At 39.6% G+C, this 21,250-nt stretch overlaps 1 protein-coding gene across 1 annotated transcript in view; it reads right to left on the bottom strand.

Moving 5' to 3' along the window:
• The window catches only part of Atp13a4 (ATPase 13A4), a 160,232-nt gene that overhangs the window by 81,996 nt on the left and 56,986 nt on the right, over nucleotides 1-21,250 (bottom strand). The window contains exons 3-4 of the mRNA XM_048345836.1: nucleotides 8,833-9,006; nucleotides 570-716 (exon numbers count right to left, since the gene is read on the bottom strand). Coding sequence (XP_048201793.1) covers nucleotides 570-716; nucleotides 8,833-9,006 — 321 coding nt within the window. The remainder of the gene's footprint in view (nucleotides 1-569; nucleotides 717-8,832; nucleotides 9,007-21,250) is intronic.

Here is a 21,250-nt window from a genome sequence, read left to right as displayed (position 1 = left end):
GGCAAGGATGCTAAGACAAAGGGTAAACTTATTCAGTAGTGATACTCACTGGACACTATGTTGAAAATGCACTGTACAACCTTCCCTCGTGAGGGAGGAAAAAAACAGGGGGGGAAAAGAGGGATAGGGTGACACAACTCAAAAATAAATGTACTCATTACTTGACTTACGTAACTGTATGTAACCCCTCTGTGTATCACCTTTGCAATAAAATATTTTTAAAGAGTCTGTGTGTTGAACATTTACGACGTACTTGACACTTACTGACCTTTGTATTCTTTGATGTATTGAGTTCTATCTATTAATATTAGAAATTGACAGCATTATCATTTTATAGATGAGCAAACTAAGGTTCAGCAGAGTTGAGAAGTTAGTCTAAGGTTGCACCATTTATAAGGAAAATAGTGAGACTGAACTGAGCTCTGTCTGACTACAGTGTCCATGTTCTTTAGAGTGATGTACACTGTCCAGTGAAGGCTGGTATAGTGGAGGACCTCAATTTCATCTTAATATTTGAGGAGAGAAAAGGCTGAATTTCTATCACCAACAGTAGCCATAAGCTTTCTTACCTTAAGATCTGGCTTTCTGATGGCTCTATTTATGATGAACTCCTCATCTGTAATGAGAGGGTGGTCAGGAGTGAGACCAAATGTGCTGCTTAATGGTGACAGGTAGATCCATAATACCTTTTTCCTAGAGTAAGTTTGGAATTCATCCTGAGGAAATAGACACCAAAACCCCCATCAAGTTAAGAGAAACCATCAGGCTAAAATTCAACCTGTAAAAAAAGAACATTATGTAGGTAATTTTGTAAGTAAACTGAGTTAGTAAACATGCTTTTGAAATACAACAACGCGGGAAAAGCTTGTCATTTTCACTGGGAATCTGGACATGAATATGAGGCACTGGCATCTGTAACAAAGCTTGGGAGAGAAAGGCGCATTCTCAGAGGAAAGTGCAATTCCTCCACTGTCTCCCAGTCCATAAGGTTATAGCTAAATGCAGAATTTCTCAGGCAGAAAGGAAAATAAAAAAGCAAGGATTTCTGTGAATCTCTGAGAGTGAGGAAACAAAATCAACTGAATCATCCCCATCAAACACTACCTCCTCAGAGCTCAAGGCATTACTCAAGTAGTAGTAAAAGCTGAGCAAGGGTGTGAGGCCCTGAGTTCAAGTCCCAATACCTGCAAGAATTCTACCTCTTCTTGGAAGAGGTAACATACCCTCACCAGGAAGGGGAGAGGGGGATTAAAAACTCAAAACTGTCACTTTGCTACCTCCTGAATATGTTAATGAGTGCACTTTATTCTCATAGTTTTTCTAGATCATCTTGAAGGTTATCTCATCTAGATTATTTATCTAAATCATCTTGCTGTCTTATGGGTATCTTTTCCTCAGTAAGACCTGCTTGATGAGAGAACCAGGAGTGGCTGAAGAACACTGACAGCTTGGATGGAGCATGCCCAAGTACAGCTATCAAGACATTAGCACAGAAAGAATTAAACCTATTTGAAATGACCTCCTTTTGCAGTTTACTGATGACCTTGCCACAGAAAAAAGAAAAAAGACTAAGAGGAATACAGTCTTGATGAACAAATCACAATGATACCTGAGAAGCTGGTGTGATCATCGTAGTATCTGATTAGGGAAAGTCTAAACATAAAACTCACTTGGATGTTTGACAAACATAAGGAGTTAAGCAGCATAACAAAGGAAGTCAAATTCAGGAAGTCAATGCTTGGGGAATGTGGGTCACCACCATACTTATAGGTGCCTTGAAGACAGATGTGAGCTGATTCTGCAAAGGGAAGAGAGGAGAAGTCACAGTAGTTGTAGTTAAGTCTCTGCTATTCATCCTTCTCAAGAGAAGTAGTTTTAGTTAAGTCTCACCTATTGGTTCTTTTCTACTTATTGTATGCTATAGCTGCTTCCTCTGCTGGAATACATTCCCTCACTCCTCTCCATCGTCTTTACATGGTTACATCTGAACCGTTTTCTCAGGACCCAGGTCAAAGATCAGATTTGTCATTTTTCTGGGTGACCTTTCCTCTAAAACACCAGGATACTCAAGGTTCTTATCAGTCTTCCTTTGCCTGCCCTTCTTATCACTCCTCTTGTACTGTGGATAAGGTTCATGTCTTACATGTTTCTGTGTTACAGCCAGGCCTAGCACAGATTCTGAGAGGAAAAAAGAGAAAAGGGTAGAGCTAAGGGAGGGAAGGAGATGGAGGAAGAAATAAAAAGACCTAGCAAAAACAAACAATAGGGAACAAGAGGAGAGTAGGGGAAGGGAAAACAACCTTCCTGAAAATTTGGAAGTTAATGAATTCATTTTGTTTAATCTGGTGAAATTAGCTAGGCACAGTGATGCACACCTGAAATCCTAGCACTTGGGAGATGGGGCAAGAAGATCTCAAGTTAAGACCAATCTGAACTACTTAGCAAGACCCTATCTCAAAAAAATTGATAAATAATTATCCTTTGTGGAGAGAAAGATGGCTAAATCAAACCAAATGAAATTTTCATGGAGTTACTTTCAGAGTCTGAGTAACTTAGATGACTAAATTTCTAGTATCTGTGTCAACAAATTGATGGAGATAGTCTCAGTAGGGTAGAATAAGAAGCCAGCTCTCTAGAAAACACCTGGAATCCGTTCAGTGTTATATCGGTTGGCCCCATCAAAGGGGACAGTACTACAAAAATAACTGACTTTCTAAAAGGAAGGACCAAATGAGAAAACACGTATGTAAATACTTTCCAAACTAACTCACAGTGTATATGATTCCATGCTATCAATAATAACAATAGTAATAATGGCCTCAAAACTATGTCTTAACACTTTTCAGACACCAGCCCAATTTCTGGCTGTCTAACAAAAAACCTGGATGAAATGGGGGATAAAGCATGGGCTTCAGAAGAGGGCATGTGCTTCTAAAAGATACATACAACATATTCCTACTTTCTCAACACTGGCATTTTGCTTTGGTATCTTTGAAATAAGGTACTAATAGCAACCATAAAACTATTTAATGACAGAGTCAATTCAATGTATTTTAGTTGAATGAAGAAAAACAGAACACCTGCTAGATTCTGTAGGGGAGGAATTCTAAGCCAATGATCACTACCTTCAAACAACCTCTAATTTAGCAGGAGGAACTGTATGGAAAGAAATGGAACAGAGTGAGAGAACCCTTAGGACTCAGTCAGAACTAGGTTCAAGTTCTTTGACCACATGACTTCATCTTGGCCATCTGCCTGTCCTTGCCATCACCTTTCAACTCTTACCCTTTTGGAATTCAAGAAAGTCTTTCCGATTTTATTGCCTTAGTTAAATATATGTAACCATGCCACAAATGTCAACCTGTAACACTTTTCATAGGTAACACTTTTCATAGTTGGAATTTTGTGCAGCCATCTGATGAGCTCCATGAATACAATCTTTGTCATTATATTTCCCAGACTCACGCCTGCGCAAGAATGAGCACCATGTATCGTGCCAACTGGAACTCATTGAATTTGTGAAGGAAGAAGAAACAGAGGGAAGTCCTGACCCCAATATTTAGTAGTGGTAAACTTGCTTGTTCTTTGTAATCTCATTTGTAAAATAGAAAGGACAATGCCCATTTTCCAGAGTCATGCATGGAATTTTAATAGAAGGCACATTATGAACAGCACAATAGTCAAAAAGACTGATAGCTCAAAGAGAAGGCAGGACAAGTGAATAAGTCCCTCTAGATCAAGGAGAGGGAATGAATCAATAACAAAGACACAATTGAGGTTGAGGAATGAAGACGGTTTTTGATAAGTAGTTGGTGTGGGGTTTATTTTTTGTGTGTGCTACTGGAGCCTCCCACCTGCTAGGCAAGCATCCTATTACTTGAGCTATGCCCTCAGCACTTTTGCTTTTAGTTTGTTTTCCCAATAAGAGGGTCAGCTCAACTCATGACACTAGAAGCCTCCTCTCCACCTCCAAAGGACCTGTGCTCACAGGCAGGTGCCACTATGCATGGTGTCTATATCTAGACAGACAGAGGGAGAGAACATTAATTCCTAATTAGACTGTCACTCTGTAAGGACAGGGATTTCTATCATTCTATTCAGAGCCTATAACAATGTCCAATACCTTGCTGATGTTCCATAAATACCTATTGTGTGAACAAGTGGATGGATATGAGAGAGGCAATAGCAGAAGAAATATTGTAAATAAAAGCATGGAAAAACAATGTCATGCTAATATGGGGAACATGAGTTGTGAGAGTACATACCTCAGAGGAGGAGAAGGCATGGAAAGACATAAGGGATCAGTAAACACAAATGTTGCTGACTGAAGAGAATCTTGATGGACTGATCGGCTTTAAGATGGCACTGTGTGACTAAGTTGTAGAGTTTTTACATTTTGAACTAAAGCCCTCCAAACCCTGACATCTTCAACTAAAATCTAAGGGGAAAACCTATTAAAACATGAAAATGAAGTGCTTAAGTCAGGCCTTATATATCTGTTCCACACAGCTCTCCCCTACAGATCATAGGCTTTGACAGTCTATGACATTTAATAACAAAGAAAAAAAAGGTGTTTATAATTTCAACTGATATAGAAGCTATAGAAACATCAGGATCATTTAATTCAAACCACCAATGAAAGTCAATCATGTGATTTGCATAGAAACATAACAGTGCTACAGATACTGCTTCAAATTCAGAAATACATGATGAGTAAAATGCCTATTTAAAATTTATTTTAAAAAAATGTAATTACTCTTATCTCTTGGAAAAAATCTTTTGCTTAATAAGAAAGGGGGAACTGAGAATAAATTGGATACTAAAGATTTTCAGTAAGCACATCATGCCTTTTTAACGTTAGAAAATAACAACCTAATCAGTGTCTGTCATAATGATCTATAATCTTACCAGTGCAAGATTGATGATAAGTACTGAGCACTGATTTTTTTAATAACATGAAGAACATATATGCAACAAATTTTCATGTAGGAGTCACCAACTGTCCTTAATGGAAAGTTGTTACCATCCAACTATTATAATATAATTCAAACAAAATTGTTTTTCAGTTGTTATTTAATGAAAACAACCTAACAGCAAACTTTAAGGCTATGGATGCTCAGAACATATTTTAATCTAAATTTAAAGAGTAAGAATGTTTGAAATAATTGAGTTCTTGTCTAATTACATAAAGACTAATTTAGGACCTCATTTATTTGGAGAATCTCTGGCTGAGAAGATTCATTTAAAAATGACACACAAGAGCACGTAATTATATCATTAAAGTTGAAATCAAGATGGAAAAGGCAGGCTGGAGGTGCCTTGAGAATGTCGGCTTAGCTCTGGGGTGCAGGGGGCAATAAAATTGAGGGAGGTTCTTAATAGACTGTCATAGATGCAAAGAAGGGTCCAGGAAGGTAGTAGCTACCCAGCGTCCAGGAAGGCACCAGTGCTTTCCTGAGTCTTTTTAGTAGATATCAAGTTGCACAACTGACCACATACAATTAGAAGAGATCACCTGGCTAGAGAGAGAAGACTGAAGATTCACAATGGTGGGATACCTTCTCCCATGTATGTCTTGAGAGGGCATGGCAAGCTTGCTGGGTGATAAAGGAGGGCACATGAGCCAGACGAGCAAGACCATTGGACACGAATGTGCTTTGAAATGTGCTTTGAACACAGCAAACTTTTCTGCATGTGAAGCTTGGTGACCTACCCAAGCAATAGCGTGCACACACACACACACACACACACTTAAAATGGTCTTTGATAAGTGTTTCATGTTCTGAAAATTGTTTTTAAATACACAATCTCTCTTCCTCCTCACACAAACCCAAGAAAAGACAAGTACTTCACTAACCCCATTTCAACAGTGATGAAACAACAGTCCTGAAAAGTTAAGGAACGATCTGAAGGCGCTAGAAGAAGAAGTCAAACCTTTCAATAGCTATGTAAATATGATCGTATAAGATGACGCTAAGCAAAATGAACTCCAAGATATGGAACCATGAATTTTTAATTGATGTTGTTTTTAATGTGCTATGTGAAGTTATTTCTTTTTCTTTTGTTTTTCTTTACTGTGGCTTATCCCTTGTTGTCGCTGTATTTGATTTCGATACCCTGGGTATTGTATATACGTTTATCTGACTTAGGGGAGGGAAAGGGAATATCAAAATGGTACGACAAAGGACAAAGGGAAAATCAATGCAACAGCGATACTCACAAGACAATATGTTGGAAATTAAATGTGCAACTTGGGGGACGGGGATACTGGGGGGGAGGGAAATGGGAGACAAATGAGGGGGGGTAACAAGTTTGACAAGAAATGTACTTACTGCCTTACATAGGCAGCTATAACCCTTCTGTCCATCATTCTGACAATAAAAATAAATTTAAAAAGTAAAAATAAAAATAAAGAAGTCAAACTTTTGACTCCAGATCTCACAAGTCTGTCAGTGTGTGGCCATTTTAATTTTTTTTCATTCTTAGTAGATTTTTCTCTCTTTTACTCTCCTTCATTTTCCTTTTACTTTTTTTCCTCTCCAAGTTTTTATTTTCCTCCCTTTCCTTCCCATCTCCTGGCCCACTTCCTCCTGCTGCCCATGACCTGACTGCTAGCAGCCTCCCAGAGTACTGCTCAGGGAGCTAGACCACTAATTCCTGAGATACTGTTCCAAGCAGGAGGCTTCTCTGCTTCTGCCACAGTGCAACCATTGACCTGTGGGAATTGCTTGGGAGCAGTTGGAAGTTCCTTCAGAGGAAGTTTTCATTTTTCTCATGCTAGAAAATAAGAGCCTCATTGGTTCTTAGATTTACAGATCACCTCTCATAAATACGTCTCATAAAATAAACCTCTCCCATTTGAGAAGTGTTAGTATATATGGATAATACTTTACTAAGTCTGAGTTTTTCTTCTTGAGACTATATAAATACTTACTGTCTGGACCATAAATCTCTGTTCCTCTTCCAATGACCCAGTGAACTAGTTAATGAGACCTATGACTACTTATAACATTTTTTTTCAACGTGTGGCTTCTTATTTTCTTACCAGAGCATAGGCATTGCCTGAGAACTTGTAAAAATGGCAGCCTTGGGCTCAAATCCTAATCTAGTGGATCTGAAACTCTTGGAAATGGGCCTAGCAGTCTGGGTTAGTAGACCTTCTTGATTATTTTAATGCCATTTGATATGGAGAACCACTGATTTCAGTGTGGTTCAATGGGATGGGCCCTGCACCAGGACCCAGGACACATGCCACTAAGTCCTGGTTTCACTTCTCCCTCACATATGAGCTCAAGCAGATTGTGCCACCAACCCCCGGATCCCATTTCCTCATTCATCAAATGAAGATGCCTTCAAGGGTAAGTGCCAGGCATTCTCCTTTCACACACATTCTGAGTCTTCATGAGTGGTGCTTTGAGGCATTAGTGCATGATACTCTAGCTTACTGTCATCAATGGGGAGTTAGAGGCCCAAAGGTCTTGACTTATGAGAAAATCTTGACATTCTCCAAAATCCCTAGTTATGCTACAACTGAACTTGTGAAATGGAGCTTCAGCTAGTACCTCTATCCTGATTCACATGTCAGCCATGATGAGACAAAAGTGTGAGTTGTTAAAGGGGTCAGGATCCAGAATGGAGCAAGCCAACAAAGACAAATCTTATCCAATTCCAAATTTCATTGTTTTATTATTCCAACCTGTAATGTAGAGTTTTGATATTGTTGTTGATGATTTTGTTCTTATTGTTTAGGGACATTTTTAGCCAGGTAAAAGGCTGTAAGTACATAAATAAATGTTTATTTAGAGAAATCATTATATATAAAAAAGAATTTAAGCTACTAACAGAGTCTGATTTATCAAAGTTGGTTGTCATTCTGGGCATTTAGGCTGGTGTTTTGTTAGAAACACTAAGGGCATCAATTAGAAGGAAGTTCTCCAGGAGATTGTCCTTTTACATTCTCCTCAGAACGAATATTGGGGTCAGCCTCTCAGTCAGTCCATTTAATGGGATCATCTGCAGGAATGGGGAGGGCAGAAATTACTGAGTTAGGAAGTCCTTCCCTTGTGATTGTCCTGAAGGAATGGTACACTGTGTTTAACACATCATGTTCTGAGTGCAAAGAGGAAGTGAGATAAAGGCAAATACTGTACAGAAACTTTCGCCTGATGCCTTCCCCCTGGAGCAGCAGATAGAGACAAGTATATCTGCAGAATGTAACACACTCTGTCAACAACCATGGCTCTTTCAAATCAGCAGAGAAGACAGAATCATTCTCAAAGGGATGCTCTTCCTCCAGTCACTTCCCTTAAGTGTCATTGTGAATACATGAGGTCTGGAGGTATAGGCCAGAGATTTACTTAACTACTTTACCTATTCTTTTTAACTATTAACATAATTATGCTCTGTTCTAACATTCACAAAATTCACTACCTTAAAAGGAATCCCTGTGAACACAGATCTTCATAAAGCACATCATGCAAAAATACTTTTTGTTGTGCTCAAGGCTCTAGCACTGTCCCTTAGCTTTCTTATTCAAGGCTGACTGGCTCTCTACCACTTGGTCCTCAGCTCCACTTCTGGATTTTTAATGTTTAATTGGAGATAAGAGTCTCTGCCAGAATTTCCTGAATGGCAATCAGAGCTCAGTCTCCTGAATAGATAGGATGATGGATGTGAGCCCATGGCTCTAGATGCAAAGCTGTGATGGATCCTCAGACATTTAAGACTGAAGCTTCCACCTACCACCTGCCATGTGTGCATCCTCCTCAGCCATTCCCCAACACAGTATCCAGGAGAAAAGGACTCCAGCTGGGAAACCAGGTACATACTCACTGTGGTTCTCAGCAACACCACATCTGCTTCCTGCAAGGAACATGGGACACAATTGGCCCATACATGCCAAGCCGGTCTCCAATAAAACACCAGGGAGAGGATTCCGAATGAGAAGATGGATCCAGCCAGGCAGAGAGCTTGACGGCAGCCTTGAGTCCGATAACCAAATATTTCCTGAAGCAGAATCAAAGTGACTTTAAATATTTAATAAACAGTAGAGGAACAGATGTCAGTGCGAGTGTTAGGATGGAAACAGAGAATAAATAGATGAGCATGAAGAGATGGTAAAGTGGGAAACAGAAAGAACAGGGAAATATTCCTAAAATAGACATTTCAGATATCGTCTCTGACCTTCAGTAAGGAGCCGTCTAGCCAGAAGGGCCATAATCAACAACAGAAGCATCAGCTATCCTGGGCCAAGCATTGACCCAGAAACCCAGAGAGGCAGATATGTGGTCTTAGTTCAGTCTTTCTTTCTTTCTTTTTTTTTTTTTGAGGTTGCACTGATTTTTTTTCTGAATAACTATTTATTTATTGTTAAAGTGATGTACAGAGGTGTTACAGTTTCACACTTAAGGTAGTGAGTACATTTCTTGTACAATTTGTTACCTCCTCCTTCATTTCCCCCCTCCCCCTTCCCCTCTCCCCCCATGGGTTGTTCAGTTGGTTTACACCAAATGGTTTTGTAAGTATTGCTTTTGGAGTCATTTGTCTTTTTATCCTTTGTATCTCGATTTTGATATGCCCTTTCCCTTCCCTAGTTCTAGTACCAGTATATATAGTATCCAGGGTACTCAGATGAGATACAGTGATAGCACAGGGACAACCACAGGAAGGAGATACAAGAGGGTGGTTTTCCTCATAGGGAATAATTAGTACAGGTTTATCCTAGTCACAGCAGAGGCTCACAAGAGCCCAATAGCTATGCCCTTATGAACACATAAGATGATGCTAAGTGAAATGGACTCCATGTTATGGAAATGAGTTCAGTCGTTCAATTATCCAGTTCCCTGTATTACTCTTGAAGTTTTATTGTGTAACTCTCAATTTATGACTGATAGGACTGAGCTCAAGACAACTGATGGGAAGGCCACTTAGCTACAAGTTCTACTGCTAAACTCAAATCCAAGACTTCCAGCTCCCAAGCCTTGTTCCCCAGTTGTAATAAAGATGGTTGCCAGCCATGCAGAAAGACCAGCCAATAACAGTGATCAAAGGGCCCATGTGTCTAGGACCAGCAGCCTTGTGGACAGGAAGGATTGTCCTTGTGGATAGTATTTGTCAAGAAAGCTTTATCACTTGAGGATTAACAGCTAAACTTTACTTTGAGAGTGTCCACGTAAGGCTATGTGTTCTCATGTCTCTCCCTTATTTGGTAAGAAAAGACTTTATATCAAGAGACAGAAACCAGACTTGTCTATCACTGAGCATTAAGTGCCATGAGCAGATATTGTTAGGTTATGGCAAATATAAACTTGAACAAGGTAAAAGTCTAATCTCTAATCAATGGACAATATACACAGACTTCTTCCTTCTAAGAAAACCACAGGCAGAATAGAAAACCAGCCTGAATTTTACAGCTTTAGTCTACATTCCATAGATCTGGGCAAGCTCTATGCTGATTATGATGGCTATACTTGGAGTAAAAGTTCCTGAATGAAGTGCATTCTCTAGCCTGAGACATTTTGGTTCATTAGAGTGGCCACTTGCTAAATATGTGGCCCCCATCATCTCTCAGTTTGTCACAAAATGGAATTATGGTACTCACCTTACAGGATTAAATGACTAAATGTATGAGCACACTGCTGTTGACTTAATACAATTTCCCTGACATTGACTTGAAATTCTGGCTTTGGCATATTGGCAATCAGATCCAATAAATACTAAGGGTAATAATTCTGCTCCTGTTAGGACTACATCCTAAATTAACCAATAGAACATCAAATTTGACATCCACGATCTTCTGTATCTCACCCAAGACAGACTTCATTATCAAGCTGGGGGCTCACACCTGTACTGCTAGCTGCTCAGGAAGCTGAATTCTAGAGGAATGCAAGTTGAAGCCAACTTAAGCAGAAAAACCCACAAGATTCCATCTTTCAAAATAACTGGCAAAACCTGGGCTGGAAGTAAGGCTCAAGTTAAGCAGCAGTGTAAGGCCCCAAGTTCAAATCCCATAGCTAGGGAAGAAAAAAAGGGGGGAGAAAGAAGAGGAGGAGGAGGAGGAGACTTCATTATCAGAAAAGTTTCTGTGAACCTTGGCTCAAAGATGCTCTCATTTGCAATTATCAGGCACATCTTATTACAGACTGCACATACAGGAGCTGAATAACATCTTTAGGCATTGTTTAAACTGGTTGTATTTCTATAAAATGCTCACATTAAGTCAGAAATGCAAGCTTCTGACTTACTTTGCAGTGTGAAATTTATGTTTTTGCCCCAACCTCAAGCTGTTGCTCTCCAAATGCCAAGACTAGAATGCAGCAATGCTCTGTTAATCCCATCCTGAGCAGATCCAAGATTTTTCTATATATCCTGAGTTCATCTATCATCTTTTCCCATGTGCTTTGTAATGTTGCTATATGCACCTCCATCATCTCATCATTTCATCACTTTGTGCAAACCTAGTTAAACGGTTGCTTATCAAGCTAAGCATGATGGCTTAATCCAGTCCTGCAAGCATCTGGGGAGGCAGAGATCAAGGGATTGCAGTTCGAGGTCAGCCCAGCCAAAAACAAGTTCAAGAGACTTTATCTCAATGGCTGAGCATGGTGGTATATGTGTTATCCCAGCTACTGGGGAAACCCAGTGGCTCTGGGCTCAGTGGTACATATCTGTCATTCCAGCAACACAGGATAGCACAAGTTGGATGATCAAATCCCACCCAGGGGAGAAAAAGAAGACCCTGCCTTGAAAACAACTAATGCAAATAAAAGTTGGACGTATGTCTCAAATGGTAGAGCACCTGCCTGGCAAGCATAAAATCCTGAATTCAATTGCCAGTACCAAAGGAGAACAAAACACCACCTTCCTTATCTTACCAGATAGCTGAACCCCCAAGCAATCTTCACCTTCCTGAGTTATCTGTTCTATCACAGTGACCTCTCTGTGATCATCTACTCTGCAACAACAGCCTACTGTAGTTTCCGAGGTTTCTTCATGCCATTATTAAGATAAAGTAGGCAGGAATTATTGATCTTCATTATCTAGTTAAGAAAGCTTAAGTTCAAAGTTATTACATATAATAACAGCTATTTTTAGTAACTATTACTGATGACAATGCTAACAGCTAACATTTACAGGACATGTAAATGTCCTTTGCCAACTATTTCACACTTACTACAACATTGAGTTAAGAAGATTAAATAAATTTTCCCAAGACACCCAGCTAGCTCATAAGTAACTCAAATTGGGGCCCCCAGTCTAGACATTTGCAGCAGATGGAAGATCATGTGGACTGGCCATTTCTACTCTTAATCACTTCTTTATTTTATCTTTAACTTCATGTTCATTTGATAAATGTCTCTTAAAGTATCAGACAGGTGGGTGCTGGTTAGATCCTTTGTGATTCACACAGAATTTTGGAATTACTATCTGGGTGCTAATGGCTCATGCCTGTAATCCTAGCTACTCCAGAGGCTGAGATTTGAGGGCTGCAGTTCAGAGCCAGTCCTAGCAGGAAAGTCCATATCACTCTTATCTCCAATTCACCAGCAAAAAGCCAGAAGTGGAAGTGTAGCTCTAGTGGTAGAGCACCACCTTTGTGTGACAAAAACAATCAGAAGTGTGAGGTCTTGAGTTCAAGTCCCACTACTAGCACAAAAATACAAAAGAAAAAGTAAAGTACTACCCAAATAACAAGCATGTGCCAAAAAAAAGATAAATAAGATAGTATCTCTAACCTCCAGGAGTTCATGAAAAGGTTATATAGGAAGGTGAATAAAATGCCATCTGAACAACATTAATAATAACACTAGAGCCAGGTGCTGGTGGCTCATGACTGTAAACCTAACTACTCAGGAGGCTGAGATCGAAAGATTGCAATTCAAAGACAGACTAGGCAACAAAGTCTAAGACTCTTATCACCAGTTAACCACCACAAAAGCCATAAGCAGAGCTGTGGCTCAAGTATTGGCTCACTAGCCTTGAGCAAAAAAGCTCAGGGACAGTGCCCAGCCCCTGAATTCAAGCCCCAGGACCAGCACAAATATTATTAATAGTAGTAGTAACAACAACAACAATAATAATAACAATAATAGAAAAACAGAACACCAGAGTGTCCCAGGCCAACCAAGAAAAGCCTCCCTGTTAGCCCATAGTGCCACTCTGAAAGCTTCCTACTCTACAGTACAATTCCACTTACTGGCTCATGACCCATGACACATTGCTAAATTATCTGTACAAAGGATGGAAAAAAATATTCACAAGGAGAGCTCAATTATTGCTTATTGAACTGAGTGAAATTGTACTAAGTTGAAGTGAGTTGCATTGCAGGGACTATTAACAGATATTGGATTTAAATTGTAAAAATTAGCATGGGGCCATTATTACCATTGGGTAGCAATTACTTTCTACATTTATGAAGTGTCTTGCATCGCTCTCTGAGTATGCTTTTGGGAACTCTCCTGCTACCCTGCACTCTACCCACTTTCAGCTTCCAGGGGAAATAAAAGGGATCAATAAGCCAAAAATAAGAGCATTAGAAAAATGTCAAAGGAAAATTACACACATAATAATATTCCTGGCAGACTATAACATTCCTGAACATCACAGTTTCCCTTTCTCTATCCTTCCCTGCCTACACATTCTTTTCCTTCCTCTATCCCTGGATATCTAAGTTCTATCCCTCCTTCATAACAGCTTCACTTCTGGCTCTCAGCTATCTTGGCATCTCCCTTACAGTGCCCCCTACACTCAAAAACACATATTGTGTACTTCCCAAAGCTGTAGTTGAAATGTCTCCCATCAATAAGGTCAACAGAGGGTCAGAACTGGCAGACTTTCTTGGAACAATACACCAGGATACATATACACTAACTGCTGCATAGACTCAGGAGAGATGCTGGAGCCCCAAGAAGGCACTGCTCTAGAGGGTTCATCTAGTGGGCCAGTCAAACTGTTCTTTCAGAGTTTATTGGTGTGTGTGTGTGTGCGTGTGTGCGTGTGTGTGTGTGTGTGTGTGTGTGTGTGTGTTCAGTACTGGGGCTTGAACTCAGGACCTTGTGCTCTCACTTAGCATTTTTTTTAAATTTAAGACTGGCATTCTACCACTTGAGCTACATTTCCACTTCTACCTTTTCTGCCTAGCCTGGCTTCAAACATCAATCCTCAGATCTCAGTCTCCTGAGTAGCTAGGATTATAGGCATGAGCTACCAACACTAGCTTATTCTCCATATTTTAACTTACAATCCAATACAAATAAGCACTTGGGAATTCAGAAATGTGTAGACAACAGAACACAGAAATACAAGCAAGTGTGCAACTAGAGCAGGACAATGGCTTCCCCAAAGAAGCTTCCTAAGGTGGCACTGTGTGTGGGCCCACCACATCCTGTGAGCATCACATGGGCGCCTGGACACAGAGCTTGCCGGCAGAGCCATCTCTCCTAGGGAAGATTCAAGGTCAGCAGACATCAAAAGCCTGAAAGTCCTTGTCATACTGACCAGATAAATACATGGGTTATGTTAAGTGCATATCCTCCCGTCAAGATCCTCAGCTCCACAGTCATGACCATCCTGCTAATAAAGCCCTATTAGGCTCTGAAGTCTTCTCTGACCATCTTTCACTCTGATTCTTCTGTGCCTTCATTAAACACATCCATTCTTTCAATCAAATTTCAGTCAGATTCTGTTGTCCTAGGAGTTGTTTAGTCTCCTTGAGACCATGTTGGATTTCTCTATGAAGTTTCATAAAACATTTGAAAGTTTAAAAATATTCTTTTTATTTTGTAGTACAAAGAATTGAACTCAGGATGTGGTGCTACTTAGGTAGGTGCTATATAACTTGAGCCATATTTCTAGCCCTCTTTTACATTGGTTTTGTTTTGTTTTGTTGGGTTGTTTTTTTCCAGTCCTGAGGCTTGAACTCTGGGCCTGGGTGCCATCCCTGAGCTTCAGTTGCTCAAGGCTAGCACTCTACTACTTGAGCCGCAGTGCAACTTCCAACTTTTTTTTTGTTTGGTAATTTATTGGAGATAAGAGTCTCATGGGATTTCCTACCTGGACTGACTTCAAACTTCGATCCTCATATCTTAGCCTCCTGAGTGGCTAGGATCACAGGGGTGAGCCACCAGTCACTGGCTATGTTGTTTATCTCTGAGGTCAGATTTTCCTTCATTCTTAAACCAGGCAGGATTCTACTTCATCCTTCAATAGGATACTCCTATGTGTGCTTCTCTGATGAGGATACAGGCTTTGCTATTATACCTAGCCATTGATTGGGATGGAGTCTCTCAAACTGTTATGCTCAAGCTGATTTCAAACCCCAAACTCCCATCTTTGTCTACCAATTAGCTAGGATTACAGGCCTGAGACAATATGCTCCCCAAAAGATTCAGTTTTAAAAGTTTATCTCCCTGAAGATAATCTCTTTTCCTTTATTAATTCCCATGCCTTATAGAAAATGGTGTTAAATAAACATAGTTTCCCTCACTGCTCATCCCACTCTGATACTTACTAAATTTCTGCTTAATAGTTTGTTTGCCACTCATTAGTAAAAGGATAGTTTCCTGGGCTCCTAAGTTAATTTGATGTTGAAATTAAGGAAATAAATCCATAGCCTGAATAACCTAATTTAGAACTGTGGAGTGTCAAAAGGAATTAAGGTTTGGATTGCAAAGAGGTTTCCTCTTGGCCTAGTAAGTAGTTCTTCACATTTTATTTCAGCTCTCCAGTTATTTTCACATTAAAAATGATGTTTTCTACTTTTCCTTTAAAATAAATCAAGAACTATGAAAATATTGTCCTTTCCCCTGAGAAAGTGAAGAAAAGGAATTACAAATTATAAAGTTAAACGCAGCTGGTCATGGTGACCAATGCCTCCCAGGGTTTGGATGGCTAAAGCGGGAAGTTTAAATCCTGTCTGAGCTACTACGTACCTTGTATTAAGAAGAAAAGAAGGAAGGGAGGGAGAGAGGGAGGAAGGCAGAATGGGAGGGGAGGGGAGGAGAGGGGAGGGAAGGGAGGGGAAGGGAGGGAAGGGGAGGGGAGGGAGAGAAAAAGAAAGAGATAGAGAGAAAAGAGAAAGAGAGAATAAAAAGAGAAAAGGAGAAAGAAAGAGAGAGTGCATCTGCCATTCAAGCTTCTGTTCTGGCTTTACTGATGAGCTCACAATTACCATTGTGTAGACTGAGCTAATTTCCCAGTCTTATATGTTACTTTACAGGAAAAAAAAAATATTAACAACAAAAACATAATCTCTGACAGTGACTCCCTCACAGCTAAGTTCCACTTTCCATGACGGGTGCTAAAGGGAGGAGACAGGGAGGCCTGAATCCTAAGGAATCACCTGGCCTGGATGCCATTCTCCTTAATGGCAGATAGTTTCAGTGTCAATTAACCCAATTCCATTTCCCAATTTGGAATGTCACTTCACTTTGCTCTCATTCCCAGCTTTGGAATGTCACTTCTCTGGTCATTGACTTTCTTCTTCTCCTACCACAACTCCACCTCATGTGATTTCTGTGAGAAACAGTAGGCCAACATTTGTACCAGGTTTCAGACTTTTGAAAGGAAGAAATGATAAGAAAAATGTTTCAGTGCTACAATCCCCAACATGAAGTCTTCACAGCACCTTGTTTTTTGTACACTATGCAATGATGTCACTCCTTCAAACAACAAAGTTTGACAAATGAATACCAGGAAGCTGAAATATGTGTTGTCATGGGGGGCAAGGGCTACCAGAGTGGGGAGAACATGAACAGAGAGAGGAAGGGTGGGTAGATACAGGCATAATATTCAATGTCTGTGAAAAGAGAAATAGGTAACTTTAGGGGATAGATGGGGTTGGGAGAGATGGAGAATGATGGAAGGAGTAACGTTGATTAAGATGTATTGTACTACTTAAAGACAATAAAACAGGATGAGAAAAAAATCACCAGTGTCTAAGGCCAGGAGTAAGGTATGATAAATTTATCATTCTCAATGGACTAATAGGAAAGATGATTAATTTAAAAATAACTATAATTTGGTGCAGAAAAATATTAAGTGCCATGTAAAAAAAGCACAGAGGAAAAAATTAGTTTCAAGTGATGAAGAGGTCCTACTGTGATGATAATTAGCAAAAGCCTTCCAGGAATATTGCTACTTAAAATTGACTTGGGAAGACATTTCAATCATTAGACAAAGAGAGTAGGAGAAGGCCAACCTCAAGTACAGGATAGGCCTTCAGCAAGAGTGCTCAGTCTGGAAACAGGAGAATGGTAAAGGCCAAAATATCACTTCCACCTGTCACGAGAGGCCCGTGGTATAGTGTGACAACCCACTCACAAAAGGTTAGAAGATGAAACGTTAGGTGGGACCTTGGAGCCCCAATATGTATTCACTACTCTAGGTAAAGGCTAGCCAGAAAAAGATTGTCTGAGCTACAATACCTGCTCTTTCATCTTTCCTCATCCTAAACCACAGGTGAGCCCTTCAGGATTGCCCTGAAATTAACATTCTCAGAGATAATAGGGACAAAAGTTGCTGCCCATGCCCACTCTAGCAGGGCAGTCCTCTGACAATATATGTAGGCAGGACAGTTGTCCTTGGGGCTTTGGCATCTTCTGACTAATCAAAGTTTTCTTTCCTTAGCCTAGCCTGTTTTTAGCCTGAGCTATGGAAATCCTGGCTACACCAGTAGACTGGTGAAAAGCTGCCCATTCCACCCTTTGGCAGGAGATGAGATGGTAACACCTACTCTGTGAATAATTGTCCACCCAAACTTGACTGAAGGCCATGAAAACACACAGCTCCTGTGTGCAATAACTTCCTACTTTGTTCCTCTCACTCTAACCACATATTTTCCCATCTATGGCTTTAATACATAACTCTGTAAAGAAGATAATCCAGTCATGGATCAGAACAAGGAAAATAAGGTTCATGGAGGTCAGAGAACATAACAAGAGCCACCCAACTGGCAGATATCAGAGCCAAGGCCTTCCTAATGAAAACTCTTTCCACCCAACAAGCCTGCCCCACATAAACGTCCTCCCTCCTCCTCACTCCTCTGATATTATTCTCATCTGCAGTGTCACAAAGGACAGCAGTTGAACACTTGCTGATTGTTTATATTTGCTAATGGATGTGCTGCCCAGACAAGTTCTGAGGGTTCCTTAAACAGGTTTTCCCAAGCTTCAAACTGCAGAGTGAGAAAAAATGGGCTCAGGGAACTCCACCCAGCTAGACAGCGATCTCTGTAGACAGCGTGCTCATCTCTGAGTCTAGTAAACTTGGGCATTTTCTAGGCATTTCTAAGCATTTTCTAGGCTCTACTATGAACCTTCACTTGCTGGAAATGTATTTGGTATAATGAGTAGTAGATTTGGTCTTTGCTTCTGATTACTGACACAAAGCAAAATAAAGCTCTTAGGATCTGCCCAAGAATTTGAAGATGTTTTGTTAAACATAATGAGACCTTTTAAGCCATACATGGGTTTGTGTTAAAATGTGATCATACGTTTCATGAAACCCTAAGGTATCGCCTGGGTTCCTGGACAGCTTTGGGATGGGGAGCTACTGCCCTGCCCTTTGGTGAGGGGAGAGAAGCTGTACTGCATTCAAAATCATCCATACGAACCACTAAATGATAGGATCCGAGAGATAAAGAATTGACCCTCATACCCAGAAGCCAGGAGAGTATCACACCCCAGCTTTGTGGGACAGAAGCTCCTGAGCTTGAGACATTTCTCCACCTCACCTTATGGACCTCATCACCTGGCCTCCCATTGTATCTTTTATAGTAAGTTGAATGTCTTCCATAGTTTTGAGAGCCATTCTAACATGTCATTGAACTTGAAAGAGTTTGGAAATCACTCAACTTAGTGTCAAATGAGACAAAACTATGTGTCACTGGAGCTCTAATGCATGTATAGCCTGTGGATCTGACATTAACTTTGGGTATTTAATTGCAGAATTTTTAATTGAATTATAGAGCATCCATTTGAGATCCTGAGAATTAATTGATGTCAGAAGAGAAAACAAAACCACATATTTTGCCCCAGAAAGCGGGGGGAGGGAGGAAGCGGTAGAAGAGTCCATATTTGAAAACACTGACACGTGAGCATCACAAACTGTCACCTCAAACAGCAATAGTCAGACCCATTCTTGACCAGGTGAGCTGATTTATGCCTGAAGAGGAACAATCACTTGAATTCAAGAGTTTGAAACCATACGAGACCAATCTCAAAACAACTTTTTTTTTTTTTTTTTTTTTTTTTTGCCAGTCCTGGGTCTTGAATTAAGGGCCTGGGCACTGGCCCTGGCTCCTTTTGCTCAAGGCTAACACACTACCACTTGAGCCACAGAGCCACTTCCAGCTTTTTCTGTTTATATAGTGCTGAGGAATTGAACCCAGGGCTTCAGGCATGCTGGGAAGGCACTCTACCACATTCCCAGACCCAAAACAACTCATTTTTGAGAGTAGTCTGATATCATATGCTAAGCTGAAGAGTTGCCTTAGATGTAACCACTCTAGATCTTTTCTCTATAGGGACATTCTGCATTTATATCAGAATATGTAAATAAAAAGAATTCAAAGCTGGGTACAACCCCAAAATCCTTCAACAACACAACTGCTTTTCAAAGGTGTCTTACAGTAATATTTTCTGCCTTAATAAAAATGAGTAAGTTCAGTTTTATGCAATAATATATGAGTTTTATAAGCAGAATAAGCAAAATAAGAAAGAATATAATATGATTTTAATTATATAAATTTCAAAACTATTGTTTAGGGGTGCACACATAGAAAAATATTTCTACAAAAGCAAGGAAATGATAATAAAATGATAATAACATAGCTGTGTAATAAGCCAATCTCCAGATTGGGGGAGAGTCACAGGGATTGGTAATAATTCACTTCTGAAAAGCTAGAGCCGTTCTGTTTTCTGTCTTAGATAATGACTATATGGGATCTGAATTATTATTGAATTGATTGTACATATTTTTACACATTTATGTGCAAAATAAATGCCAAGGTACAGAATTAGAAAAGGTGAAAGAGAAAAGAGATGGTTGATAACAATGGGAAATTATTTAGAAGAATATGGTGCCATAGGAAGATCAGAATTTCTACTTTTTTTAAAAGACCTTACTCACCTGATACAGGATAATTTAAAGCATTAGATAATGGTCCAGATAAGTATAGGAATATGTCAGGGATGTTCTATGCTTTTTTTATTATAGAAGAGATACATTGACATCTTATGGATATGAAAATAGAAGATATACATGGACATCTTATGGATATGAAAAGAAGAACTGGATGAAATGTGGCATTCTCAAAACCAGATATATTATAATTAACAACTTTTGCATATTATGCATTCCATTTGATCAAAATAGAACTATACTATAATATATTTTATGATCTTCTTTTCTATTCAATGATGCATTATTTCCAGATCAGTGACTATTTAGCTCATCTAACGAAGAAAACATATTCTAATGTCACTAATGGATCCAATAATATCCTCTACAACTGCTTTTATACAAACTGGCTTGGCAATAATGACCATTAAGCTGTACATACCTGATATAATTTTGTGTAAGTGGACCATAAATTAGTATCTGCACAAGTTATAGAGTATATAATGATGACATATTTCACAATAAGAGAAAAGGAAAAGGTATCAGACACTCTTAATATGATTATGATAGTACCTGCAAAAGCTCCTTAAATCCAGCTGTTTCAGTATTTATGCATATACACACCCACAAACTGACTAAAGAATGGTATACTCAGGGGAGGAGTCCAAAGGCATAACTCCTCTGAATAACTAATGAACTGCTTAAAAATGAATACCAGGAAGTAGAAACATGTTTGGGGGGAAGGGCAAAGCAGGGAGGCCCAGGAATGGAGGGAGGAAGGGTGAGCACGGGTACTTATATTCAATGTACATTATGTAAAAAAAAATGAACTACATGACTTGAAGATGGAGTTGAAAGCAGGAAAATGGGGGAGAATGATGGAAGGGGTGGCACTGAACAAGATACACTGAACTCATAACCTGGGTTCTGAAATTGCAACCTCTTTGCATAACCACTTAATTCTTATTTTTAAAAATGCAACTGTTTCCCTGATTTATGATGGTGACTTACTGAAAGACCAGTGTGCTACAAAAGTTTATATACTAAATAATAACTAATCTCCTACAGATTCCAGATGTTACACAAAGGAAATACAAGGCTGACCCAATATCCAGTTGCTTTCATGTTCATC

Source organism: Perognathus longimembris, chromosome 5, assembly GCF_023159225.1.
Source record: "Perognathus longimembris pacificus isolate PPM17 chromosome 5, ASM2315922v1, whole genome shotgun sequence".
Classification (NCBI taxonomy): Eukaryota; Metazoa; Chordata; class Mammalia; order Rodentia; family Heteromyidae; genus Perognathus; species Perognathus longimembris.
Note: the sequence above shows the minus strand (reverse complement) of the source record. Positions and strands in the feature narration are given on the sequence as shown.